Below are 12,104 nucleotides of genomic sequence, written 5' to 3'. Positions count from 1 at the left end.
GAGCAATTACCACTGGTAGAAACGCGCGAATTAACGACCTGTTGCTTGCGCTGCGGTTGAAAAATGCCTGAGTTCTCACGGCAGTATGGCTTGCTGCTTTGCTCATTCACGAAATTACATGCCGATTTCTGTTTGTATGGGGAAGTTTTTTTTTATATTGATGGGAGATCAGCAAGGCTAACAAAATACCCAACGTAGCAGTCGTAGAGAGTAGGTTGTCGTAAAAACATGGTGACGCTGTTTGATCGGCAGCACGACGTGAGAGGCGGCAGCGTTGAAACGCGCGTCGAGAGAACAACCTCCACGGTATATGCTTTCTTGAGACTACAGTGAAGGTGTGCATTTTTTATAGTGGAGTTTCTCATCCAACGTGAAAACCAAATCAATTCTTAGTATGAAATATGCTGTGTAATTTATATCCTCATATTGAGTTTATATATATCTGCATTTCTATTTTGAAAAACAGTGTTGTACTGGTAATTGTGTACCGAGGTGCATGTATAAGAGTGCAGCCTTGTCGAAATATTCTGTGTATATATTTGTATTCGTAACCCTTCTACAAAGAAGCTGTGGCCAGCTATGTGGTTAACAATTTGTTAATTGAATTAGTATATGTCTTGAAATGCACGCTCAATAAAATTTTCTGAATGAAATTGAGTGTTCGGATTCAGGCATGCAGGGCTCTGCAAACCTGCAATTTATTATTTTGTGAACAATGAAGTTAAACTTTTTCTCAAATATTTTGCTAATGATAATCTAAGCCCAAGTATATAAGTCGTTACTTTTTAAAAAAATTTTCTGAAACTGTCAAGTCAACAAATGCACGTGTAAAAAAGAGAAATTTGTCTTGCAGTTTTTATTCTAACAGCATAAAGTGCCAAGTGTACAGTCTTTGTCAAAAGTAACCAGGCTGCATGGTTTGCTTCTAGCTCGTACAGTGGATCCCTCACAGCTTCCCTAAAGCTGGAATGGTAGCTAAAGGTAAGGACTGAGGGTCTTATTACCTTCCAACACGTTTTGATCCTTAGGAATAACACAAGGGCTCCACTATACAACCATGCAGCCTGGTTACTTTTGACAAAGACTGTACGTTTGATGGATTTGACCCACTGAGATTGTTAGTGCATTGATGAGTTTCATTTTGTCAACCATATAGGCACATGCATGCAGTATCTGCTGCCCAGCATCGGCCATTCAAATACATCCATGGTTTGTGCCATGCCAAACAAGTAGGTACAGTCGTGGGTAAAAAAGATTAGCACACATGACGGAACACCAGAGCGCCGGAATGACAACGCCTGGCACTGCGGGTGGCGGAGAGGCTGATAACGGGAGTGCCGGGCCGTTCCCATTCTACAGTATTAAGGGGGTCTGCCACGGACAGTAAAATTACTGCGGACTGCCACGGACAGCAAATTAGCGGACTGCCACGGACAGCAAAACTGCTGACTAAAAGCAGCGCTATCATATATTGTTCCCGCGAGTTCCTTTTGACAAACCATCGCGGACATAAAAAAACAGTAATAAAAAGAAGCCATCTGTGCTCATGATAACCGAGCCAAAATAAATTCCGCAAGCACAGTCACGTAGGGTCGGCACTTCAACGCTCGGGCGGTGCACGCTTGATAAAGCTTACTTCCTGCCGCCCCCCCCCGTAGGCTGCAAACATGGAAACGGCCCGTTAGGCAGTTCTGCCTACCGCAGCGCCGCGTGGTGAGATATACGAATTCTGATCGCCAGTGATCTGTGCTAATATTTTTTGCTCGCGACTGTACACATCCATAGGCTCCCACCGTGGTTTCCACATAGTCCAGTGTTGCCTGCCAGGCCCACCGAGATAATCACGATGGATACCACCAAGCCCATCCCGTCCCACCGTGTTCACTGAAGTGTCCAGTGTGGTTTCCATTCAGCCCAATATTGTTTACTGGAAGTGCCAGTGCAGCCACCACAATTTCCACTCAATCCAGGGTGGCCCAAAGTCGCCATTAGTGCATCCAACATCTCTCCCATTCGCTCCAACAGCACCCAGCGTGGAAACCAACACTTCCAATCAGCCCACCGTTTTCTCCAACATGGAAACCAACACTTCCATTCGGCCCACCGTTTTCTCCAACTTGACTTTTGCTGGAATTTTCAACAGGGCGGCGAAGATATCTTCCCATTGACGCACAGCTTATGAGTTCCAAAGCGCCACGCACGTTCTTAATATTTTGGTAGAACAATCTTTTCTGCTATGACTAAGACATTCCCGAAAAAAAATATTTTTGCGGTCTTCCTTTTCATTTCCAGAGACAGAGAAGGACATTCAAAACATTCTTTATATTGAGCCGGGAAACTGCTTCGTTGGGCAGTCAAACCGCACCGGCCAGAGTAAGTACCAAGCTCACCATATCTCAAACTGCAACGCGTTTCCTGGTTTCGAATACATGCCACGTAATTTGTAACCAGACCAAAAAATGTGGTGAAACAAGGCGGCCTCAAAAAAATGCTGCGAGATGATTGAAACAATGATGTACCTTGGTGTGCTATAGTATTAAATGTTTTTGACCCTTCATCGCAGCATTAGGGAGACACCAGAGAGAGGTTTTTTACCGTTTGTACCTCCGATTTTGACAGAGATGAGGTGCGGTGCGGTTTATAGCCAGAATATAACAGGTATTCCCAATCTCAACAGCCAAGGCGTTAGAGGATGATCATTCTGCAAGAAACTGCCATGTGGTTTTTTCTGTGTTCGTGAAATATGCTTGGGAACCTGTTGCGAAGGTGAAGGAGTCTGTTCGGCCTACAGGCCTTCTGTAAATCTTGGGAATCGGTAGCTCATCATCAAAAGTCGCTTGAAAAGTATCAACCGGCCTCCACCTCTCTTTAGTGTCTCTGATATTGTTATCGACAAATATGATAACAAAACGTGGGTTATGTGCTTTCTGGCTTAACTCCAATCCGTTTCCTGCTTAGGAAACTGACATCTCAAGCACTTTTCCGCATGATCGTTCTCATCGTGTGGATGAGGAAAAGTGATCACAAGTTTCAAGCCACTCTCTGAGGAGTTCTTCATCTTCTGACATACATTAGGAAGAAACTGGAACAATACATCGAGAATTATAACGTAATAGAAAAGTTACGACTGGAAAGAGCGGTAACGAATGAGAGTTCGTGCTCTGTTTAGGACGCAGAAGATAGGCCTCGCACAATATGGCGCCCTTAAAATAATGAAGCAAACGTAATCAGTCGACTTTGTTTATAGTTTTTTTATACCATTCATACAAAGCAACCTTTCATGAAACCTTTCATTAAAGTTTCATGAAAATGAGAGATTTCGGTGGGTTTTCAATACTGCGTCTATTGAACTCAAGAACTTATTTTGATTTGCATGTACGAAATTACAGACAGAACTCATGTGCTCATGTGGATTTCGGTGCAAGAAAGAATGGAGACAGAAGAAAAAACCTGAAAAAGATGCTGGGGATCACCAAAAATAGAGAAGAGCGAACCGTCGTCTGAGTTTAGCAATGCTTCACCAAATAGCCATGAAAAAACTGCACCCATGGGATGCCCGCACGTTCTACGCTTTTTGATAAACCACCCTTCGGAAGGCGCTGTATGCACATCAGCATTGTGTTAGTGCTTGCGCTGATCCTTAATTGAAGTCGCAAAAAGAATTCCATTAGTGCAAACAGTTTTTACTTGCAGGCGTTATGCAATGAGTAATGTGTGAATGAGCATGAAGACTCTATAGCGCCCGGCGACGCTATAAAGCGCCGGCGCTAAGATCGGCGTTACAGCGCGCGCTAGAAACAGAATAAAGGTGGACCGCGCGTGCTCGGGGCGCACGCCCGGCACGGGCAGTCCGGAACTAGAAGCCTGCCACGCTGGTCGTCTCTCTCTGGTGCTCCGCTGCGACCCCGCAAATCCTCAACAGTGGTGACTCCGGCCTAAGACATGACCGACCCCAGCAACCTACCGCCCTCAGGCGGCCTTCCGCCTGACGCTACCTTGCGCACACGGGACGTCGCAGCTCTCCAGCTCCGCCTACCAACATTCTGGCCCAAGTGTCCGCAGACCTGGTTCGCCCAAGTGGAAGCCGTCTTCCATCTGCACCACGTCACCTCGGAGGCATCTCGGTTTCGTCATTTGCTTTCCAACCTGCCTTCGGAGGTGGCTCAAGCGGTAGCGGACATCATCGCTGCACCCTTGGGCGATACTCCGTACCAGCGTCTAAAGCAGGGCATCCTGGACCGCACCACGGCGTCAGAGAGTGCGCGCCTCCAGCAGCTGCTCACCTACGAAGAGCTTGGAGACCGCCGCCCCTCCCAGTTACTCAATAGCATGCGGCAGCTCCTGGGCGAAACCAATGCAGACCCGAACGGCGCACTGTTGCGGCAGCTCTTCCTACAACGCTTGCCGCAGTCCACCCGCCTCGTCTTGGCTGCTGCGGGCGACTTGACCCTTGACCGCCTCGCCCAGCTCGCTGATCGAGTCCACGACGCGGTTTCTCCTTCCGTCACCGCCCTCTCTTCTCCACCGGAGACCGCCGTCATTTCACGGTTAGAGGCCCGGATCGATCAGCTGGCCGCTTCTATCGATGCCCTTCAGACGTCCTCTCATGCCCCGCATGGTTTATCCTCAACACCTCGCCGCCTTTCGTCTTCCCCAAGTGGTCCGCACTTGTCCAGTCCTCGCCGTCCGCATCTCTGCTGGTATCACCGAACTTTCCAGCACAACGCTCGCCGCTGCACTCCACCATGCAACTGGTCGGGAAACGCGCAGCGAGATCACTGACGGCGGCGTGTGACCTCGCTCTTCAACCTGGCCGCCTTTTCATCGTCATGGATCGCATTTCTGGCCTGCGCTTCCTCATCGACACTGGTGCCGAAGTCAGCGTACTGCCGGCCTCCAAAGCAGACCGTGCTTCCAAGTCACATGGACCTACTCTTCGTGCGGCCAACTCAACCTCCATCGCAACGTATGGTCTCCGATCCCTCACTCTGGACTTTGGCCTACGGCGCACGTTTCGATGGGTCTTCATCGTCGCCGATGTACATCAACCCATCCTCGGTTCCGACTTCCTGACGCATTTTGATCTGGACGTCAGCATGCGTCACCATCGTCTCATCGACAGCAAGACGCGCCTTTCCATCACTGGCGTTATATCAGCTGTCGCTTCCACTGGAATCCGAACTCTGCTTCCGTCATGCCCGTATGCTCAAGTCCTCGCAGACTTTCCCGAGGTCACGAAGCCTTGTAATTTACATCAGCCACCCAAGCACGGTATCACCCACCACATTATCACGCGTGGTCCACCTGTCGCAGCTCGCCCGCGCCGCCTCTTCGGTGAGCGTCTGGCTATTGCAAAACGGGAATTCGACCACATGATCCAGTTGGGTTTTATTCGCCCTTCATCCAGTAGTTGGGCTTCACCACTCCATCTGGTGCCCAAGAAAGATCCGGGTGACTGGCATCCGTGCGGCGACTACCGGGCTCTCAACGCTCACACGGTCCACGACAGCTATCCCCTTCCACACATCCAAGACTTCACTGGACATCTGGATGGCTGCAAGATCTTTAGTAAAGTGGACCTTGTCAAGGCGTACCACCAAATCCCTGTTGAGCCGGCCGATATTCCGAAGACGGCCATCACTACACCCTTCGGACTGTTTGAGTACGTGCGCATGCCTTTTGGGCTACGCAACGCAGCTCAAACTTTCCAACGATTCATCGCTGAAGTGACGCGTGGTCTCCCGGCGGTATTCGCCTACATCGATGACATCCTCGTCGCGAGTCGTACTCCACAGGACCACGAGCGTCACCTCCGGGAACTCTTTCAACGCCTCCAAGAGTTTGGCTTGGTCGTCACTGCCCAGAAATGTGTCTTCGGCTCTTCTGAGCTCGAGTTCCTGGGCCACCACATCTCGGCGCTGGGATTTCGTCCATTGCCTTCTCACGTCCAGGCCGTTAAGGACTTCCCAGCACCAACTACCCTACGCAAGCTCCGTGAGTTCCTGGGCCTAGTGAATTTTTCACGGCGCTTTATCCCACACTGCGCCGAGCTTCTTCACGCCTTGACTGACCTTCTCCGCACCACGAAGTCCTCATCCTCTGCGATTTCCTGGTCTCCCGAAGCTCAGGCCGCTTTCACGGCTGCCAAACAAGCCCTCGCCGATTCAGTCGTCCTCATCCACCCTAGGACTTCCGCGCCCACTCGCATCATGGTGGATGCTTCCAGCGTGGCCATTGGCGCGGTTCTCCAGCAGAAGATTGACTCCGAGTGGCACCCACTGGGTTTCTTCTCTCGGAAGCTCCAGCCTGCTGAGACTCGCTACAGCGTATTTGGCCGTGAGCTGCTTGCTATCTACTCCACGATCCAGCACTATCGCCACTTCTTGGAGGGCCAGCCGTTTTACGTTCTCACGGACCATAAGCCTCTGGTGTATGTGTTCCGTACGAACTCTTCGAAGTACGTCGCCCGTGAACTTCGTCAGCTGGCCTACATATCGGAGTTCACAACCGATATTCGACATATCAAAGGCACCCACAACGAGGCAGCTGATGCACTTTCACGCATTTCCACCATCGGCGTGTCTCCACCTGCTGTGGACTGGCCCTCCCTGGCGCGGGCACAGCTTGAAGACCCTGAGCTGCACGCCCTGCGTGACCACCCTCGAGCACTCCGTCTGCAGCTCGTGCCTCATCCGTTTGTGCCCGGATCACTCTGGTGCGACATATCATCGGCTCTACCGCGACCGCTCATCCCGGAGGCCTTTCGTCGTGCCATTTTCCATTCCCTTCACGACATCTGCCATCCTAGCATTCGGGCCACGCAGCGCCTCGTTACCCAGCGGTACGTCTGGCCGAACATTAACACCGACGTTCGCCAGTGGGCCCGCTCGTGCCTTGCTTGCCAGTCCACCAAAGTGACACGCCATACCAAGACTCCCCCTCAGTCTTTCCTGCCGCCTGGATCACGCTTTGACCATATTCATATCGACCTGGTTGGACCGCTTCCCCCTTCTCAGGGCTACAAGTATATTCTGACGATGGTCGACCGCTTCACCCGTTGGCCCGAAGCCGTGCCCATCCTGGACATTACTGCGGAAACAGTTGCCAGAGCCTTCGTTTCGACGTGGGTTTCCCGCTTCGGCTGCCCCGGCATCGTTACCACGGATCGCGGCCGCCAGTTCGAATGCGCCCTCTTCACTTCGCTCACCCGGCTACTCGGCACTAAACACTGCCGCACCACATCGTACCATCCCTGTGCCAACGGCATGGTCGAGCGGTTCCATCGCCAGCTCAAGGCTGCCCTTACTGCGCGCCTGGATCGCGAGCACTGGGTAGATCACCTCCCTATGGTGCTCCTAGGCCTTCGCGCCGTCCTGCGTCGTGACCTTGGCTGTTCGGCGGCCGAACTCGTCTTCGGTACCTCCCTGCAGCTTCCCGGAGACTTGTTCGTACCTTCGGCTCCCTCGTCCCAACCCCTGCAATACCTTCACCGCCTACAGGACTGTCTCCAGCACCTGCGCCCAGTGCCGCCTCGCTCAACTGCCCATCAAGTCTTTGTGCACCCGGCCCTTGCTTCCTCGACGCACGTTTTTCTCGGGCGAGACGCTGTAAAGGCGCCTCTTACCCCTTCATACGATGGCCCGTACCGCGTCCTCACCCGGACGACAAAGTCAGCGACAATCCTGCTCGATGGTCGTCAAGAGGTCGTCTCCCTCGACCGACTCAAACCAGCGTACCTCGAGACACCTCCCCAGGAGCTCCCCTCAGATGTTGCCGGCCCACCTGCAGACCTGCTTGCCGCTGTGGCTAATCCATCTCTGCCCCGTCGGCGCGTACATTTCGCCGTTGCGTCTAGGCGGGGGGCCCTATAGCGCCCGGCGACGCTATAAAGCGCCGGCGTTAAGATCGGCGTTACAGCGCGCGCTAGAAAGAGAATAAAGATGGACCGCGCGTGCTTGGGGCGCACGCCCGGCACGGGCAGTCCGGAACTAGAAGCCTGCCACGCTGGTCGTCTCTCTCTGGTGCTCCGCTGCGACCCCGCAAATCCTCAACAACTCCTATGAATGAACACTAGAATGGTGCAATTTCTCTCACAGCCGCAAACATCGTGGACGAGTGTGAGTGCCGGATGAAGAAAAGTTCTGTGTGGCTCACTTGCTTGAGTGGCTTGGTAAAGTCGGCTAATGGGGCATTTCACGGAGCACAAACGATGGCCTGACACTCTGTTTCCTTCGCACGCCGTTGCGTACGCAGACGGCGCTGTTCACAGGAAAAAGTGTGGTGATAAGTCGCCGTCCTAAAGCGTATAGGGCTTCTGTCTGCACTGACAAAGTGCGTTAAAAGAGTAGAAAATTTGGACAGCCTACATCATCCTTTGCAATAATGAATAAGACATTAGTTCACCTCAGTCACCAGGTTGGATTCGCCCACGTCCGCTAAATAGCTTAGAACTTTTTTTTATCCATCCGATTTATAATTTCGTGTCAACAGACGAACGATGGCTGAAGCGTCAAAGGTCAGTGCAGGTGGCCAGAGGCATGAAGAAACTGCGATATAGTCGGAGCCTCTACGTTCGTAGTCATTTCAACTTTGAACGTCGGCTACCTTTGGGGTAGCCGTGAACTGAAACAAAAATCACCAAAAGATGAAATGGTTAGCTTTCAGGCGACATTGAAAGAATTACTACTTTTTCTGTATTTTAAAACTTCTCACGGCGCTGGTTACACAGCTTGAAGGCGAGACACTCACCAGTGAGTACCAGAGCCACATGGACATGGCTGAAGAACGTTGGTGCTGGTGATAGCGAAAATACTACAGGAACCTTCGGGATGAGAAATCCCTATTTTCAGGCCAGAGCGCAAATAAATATTCGTACAGGCCGACCTTAAATCTCCCAGAAAGAACTTCATTTGCTTCGACCAAAAAGGGCGCTGCCAGAATACATTCAGCACGCAGTCACCACCGGCCACCCATTACACATAACATCCATTTGTCGATATGTCTTAAAAACTAGAGAGATAAAAACAAATGTGAAAAAAAAATCGCACTGTTCAATAGGAGACGTTATCTAGGAACTCATTAGTGCAACTCCAATACATTCTTTCTAGTTCATAATTGAATCATGCGCTATTTCTGCCTTCCAACTTTCACGACAGCACTCAGCGTGTGGACTAGTAGTAAAGCCGGAATTTAAGCGTTCTTTGCCTTTTGGCGTTGTTATAGACAGCGCCATAAATAAGCAAGACGCATAACTTTCCTGATGGCTCACGTCTTATGTGCCAACAATTGTTGAGGATTATAGAAAATGCCTGCGTGACAGAAAACCTACGCCTACCAGTACGTGAAATGCTGCTCACGCTGACTGCATTGAACCCTGCATGAGGTAGACGAGTACACCAGTGGAAAGAGCGCAGGCTCGCCCAGTCCATTATACTGTCACTTGATTGGATAGGAGAGAGAGCAGCAGGATTATGGCGCCAAACGCTTTAATCTCGCGAACACTCCCAGAGACAATAAAGCAGCAGGAATTCAGTGATAGCACACGCACACTAGGCGGAAGTCAGGATTAGAGAGAGAGAGAGAGAAAGTTTATACAAAAGTTGGCTCCAGGCCTCGTGGGGTAATCAAGGCTGTACAGCGTGAAAAGTGTCCCTCTTTGAGTGCGTCACACACGATCCGCTATAGCAAGTAAAGTGCATCTTTGTTAACACTGTGCGGGTGAAGGCAGAAATCATTGAGCATAACACTCGAGAGGCTCGTTTTATGGAAGATCGTCCTAATGCCCTCGCATGCCCTAAGGAATTGGCGAAAATTGCGGATCATATCACTTCAGAAAAGTAGACTCCTGCGTTTTCGCATATTTCGCTTCAACCGCTGCAAAGCCTCGCGAACATGGAAGAAGCTGTTGCACGTCATCCTGAGCCTGTCAAGCCTATGTGGTTGCTTTAACTGATGACGCCACTGATAACGCGCTTCGTGTAGCGAGAGCATATCGAGAGAGGAGGGTTACGGGGATGACGAGCTTTTATTTCGCAACCCAATAATATTTTAGGCTTTGCAACCTGCAAACATGGGTATTCTCGACTTCATAGATGATTTTATTCCTTTTTTGTGATCATGTCTGGAGGAAAGCCCGCAGTTTTTAGAGGTTTTATTCTCATTTTCTCACCCATGTGATTTTGATATTTATGTTTGGCAAGCTTCTAACGGCGCATGTTTTTTTTTAAGTTTTCAGAAAATATATTACACTTGGCTACTCTTGATTTCAGAAATGCTTTCTTCATACCTTTTATTTGTCGAGGAGAGACGATGGGTCATGCGAATTTCGCTCAAAATAGCATTTTTTAAAATCATGCACGTGTTTCTGCATGATTTCACTGCAGGCGTTAAGCTGTTAGGCGGAAGCGATCAAAACTTTTTACACATGTTAATTCATGCCACTTACACAACTGCTACCGAAATCGATATCCTAGGTTAATCCTTATGTTTTAACAAAAAAAAAAACCCTAGGTGACAATTTTATCACATTGGGATACGAAAAAAAAAACAAGAAATCGAAAATTTGTTTACGAGTCCATAATTTTGGAGACAGTTGTGTAAAGCGTTAATTGCAACTCTCGTACAATATTTTAGCACTCTGCAGATAACAAATTTTAAGGAAAAGGTATATTATGGATCAGGATCAAAACAAAGTAGAAATACTAGACAAAATTTTAATTTTGTTTTAAAGTCTAGTGCGAGCTGTGTCTGCCTTTAGGACTGGTTGCAAATTGTATAGCCATAGCTTTTATTACAATTGGTATGCCGCCAACTCTTGAAAACCATTTCGAAAGTCTCATTGCTTTAAGAAGCATTCGTAGAGCACAATCAATATTGGAAAAACGACGGCGAAGGTGGAAGGAAAGCGCACTTTGCCTGAAACTTCAGTATTTTCTTGTCTTCTCATTTTGATTTCCAAGTCAATATTTTGTTCCTCTGTAGGAGAGAGTAAACTGACAACGTTAACTAACTATAAGCATTCAAGTGCTGCCACGATGGCTCAGTGGTTACGCAGCTCGGCTGCTGACCCGAAAGACATGGCTTCGATCCCGGTCTTGGCTTTCGCACATCGATCCAGGCGAAATACTAGAGACCCGTGTTCTGTGCGATGTCAGTGAACGTTTATGACCCCCAAGTGGTCGAAATTCTCTGGAGCCCTCCACTACGGTGTCCCTAATAGCCTGAGTTGTTTTAGAACATTAAACCCGATAAAACTCAACAAATCATTCATGTCTAGCGATTGCGTCTTCTGACGTGGCAGTACTGTGCTAATGTCCCACATTCTTGAATCAAGAGCAGTTCAATGTTTCGTGCTCCAAGCCGTAGTAAATATGCCAGGCAATACTGTCATTTATGTTCAGTTTGTTCGAGAAAGACTGCTAAAGTAAGCCTCCGACTTTTGTGAAATGTGATGATTTAAGCAAGTGATGAAAACACCTTATTCTGATCTTCTTTCTTTCCAGCCCTTTACTTGTTCAAATTCGTGCCGGGTGAAGAGGACGACTGTTCATGCATTCGAAAATTCAAGCAGCTCTCCGGAGGCAAAATTACTGTTTTGCGAGACCAATATATTTGCAAGGACATACCCGCTCAGCCCTAGTGCCATCTACACTAAGATGAGTTCAAATGCGGAAATGTCACTTTGGGTAAGAAATAAAAGCACTTAAATTCACCGCGGTGTCTGCTTTATTCTGCAAATAATTCCTGCATCAGTTTTATAGTCTCTTGTGTGCTTCGGTGGCCTTGTCCGTCGACTGGTTCGAGCATCACTGGTCCTATTTTTACCGCGGAGGTATTGTTTTGGTGGAGGCGAATTACTAAACATCCATGTGCTACATGATATCAGCGCACGTTAAAAACTAAAAACCTTACAACGTGGTATAAATTAAGCAGAAGTCTTCACACCATCTGGCGTCTCGGGAAGTTACATCTCACATGGAGCATATATTTTTTTGTTTAACTCTATGGGGATTGCAGTTTAAAGGCCAACAATCATGGTACCCTTAACGATATACCTTGGGCTTTGTTTTCTTCCTCAACAGTGTTCATGCGTCTTTTTCCAATCA

At 49.1% G+C, this 12,104-nt stretch overlaps 1 protein-coding gene across 1 annotated transcript in view; it reads left to right on the top strand.

Moving 5' to 3' along the window:
- Positions 1–11,638, top strand: part of LOC149334182 (uncharacterized) — a 31,031-nt gene extending 19,393 nt beyond the window's left edge. The window contains exons 4-5 of the mRNA XM_089556210.1: positions 2,293–2,373; positions 11,502–11,638. Coding sequence (XP_089412336.1) covers positions 2,293–2,373; positions 11,502–11,638 — 218 coding nt within the window. The remainder of the gene's footprint in view (positions 1–2,292; positions 2,374–11,501) is intronic.
- Positions 11,639–12,104: the final 466 nt, after the last annotated feature.

This window comes from Amblyomma mixtum, chromosome 8 (genome assembly GCF_055824585.1).
Source record: "Amblyomma mixtum isolate Tamu chromosome 8, ASM5582458v1, whole genome shotgun sequence".
Lineage (NCBI taxonomy): Eukaryota > Metazoa > Arthropoda > Arachnida > Ixodida > Ixodidae > Amblyomma > Amblyomma mixtum.
The sequence above is the reverse complement of the archived record's forward strand: the minus strand, read 5'-3'. Positions and strand labels throughout refer to the sequence as shown.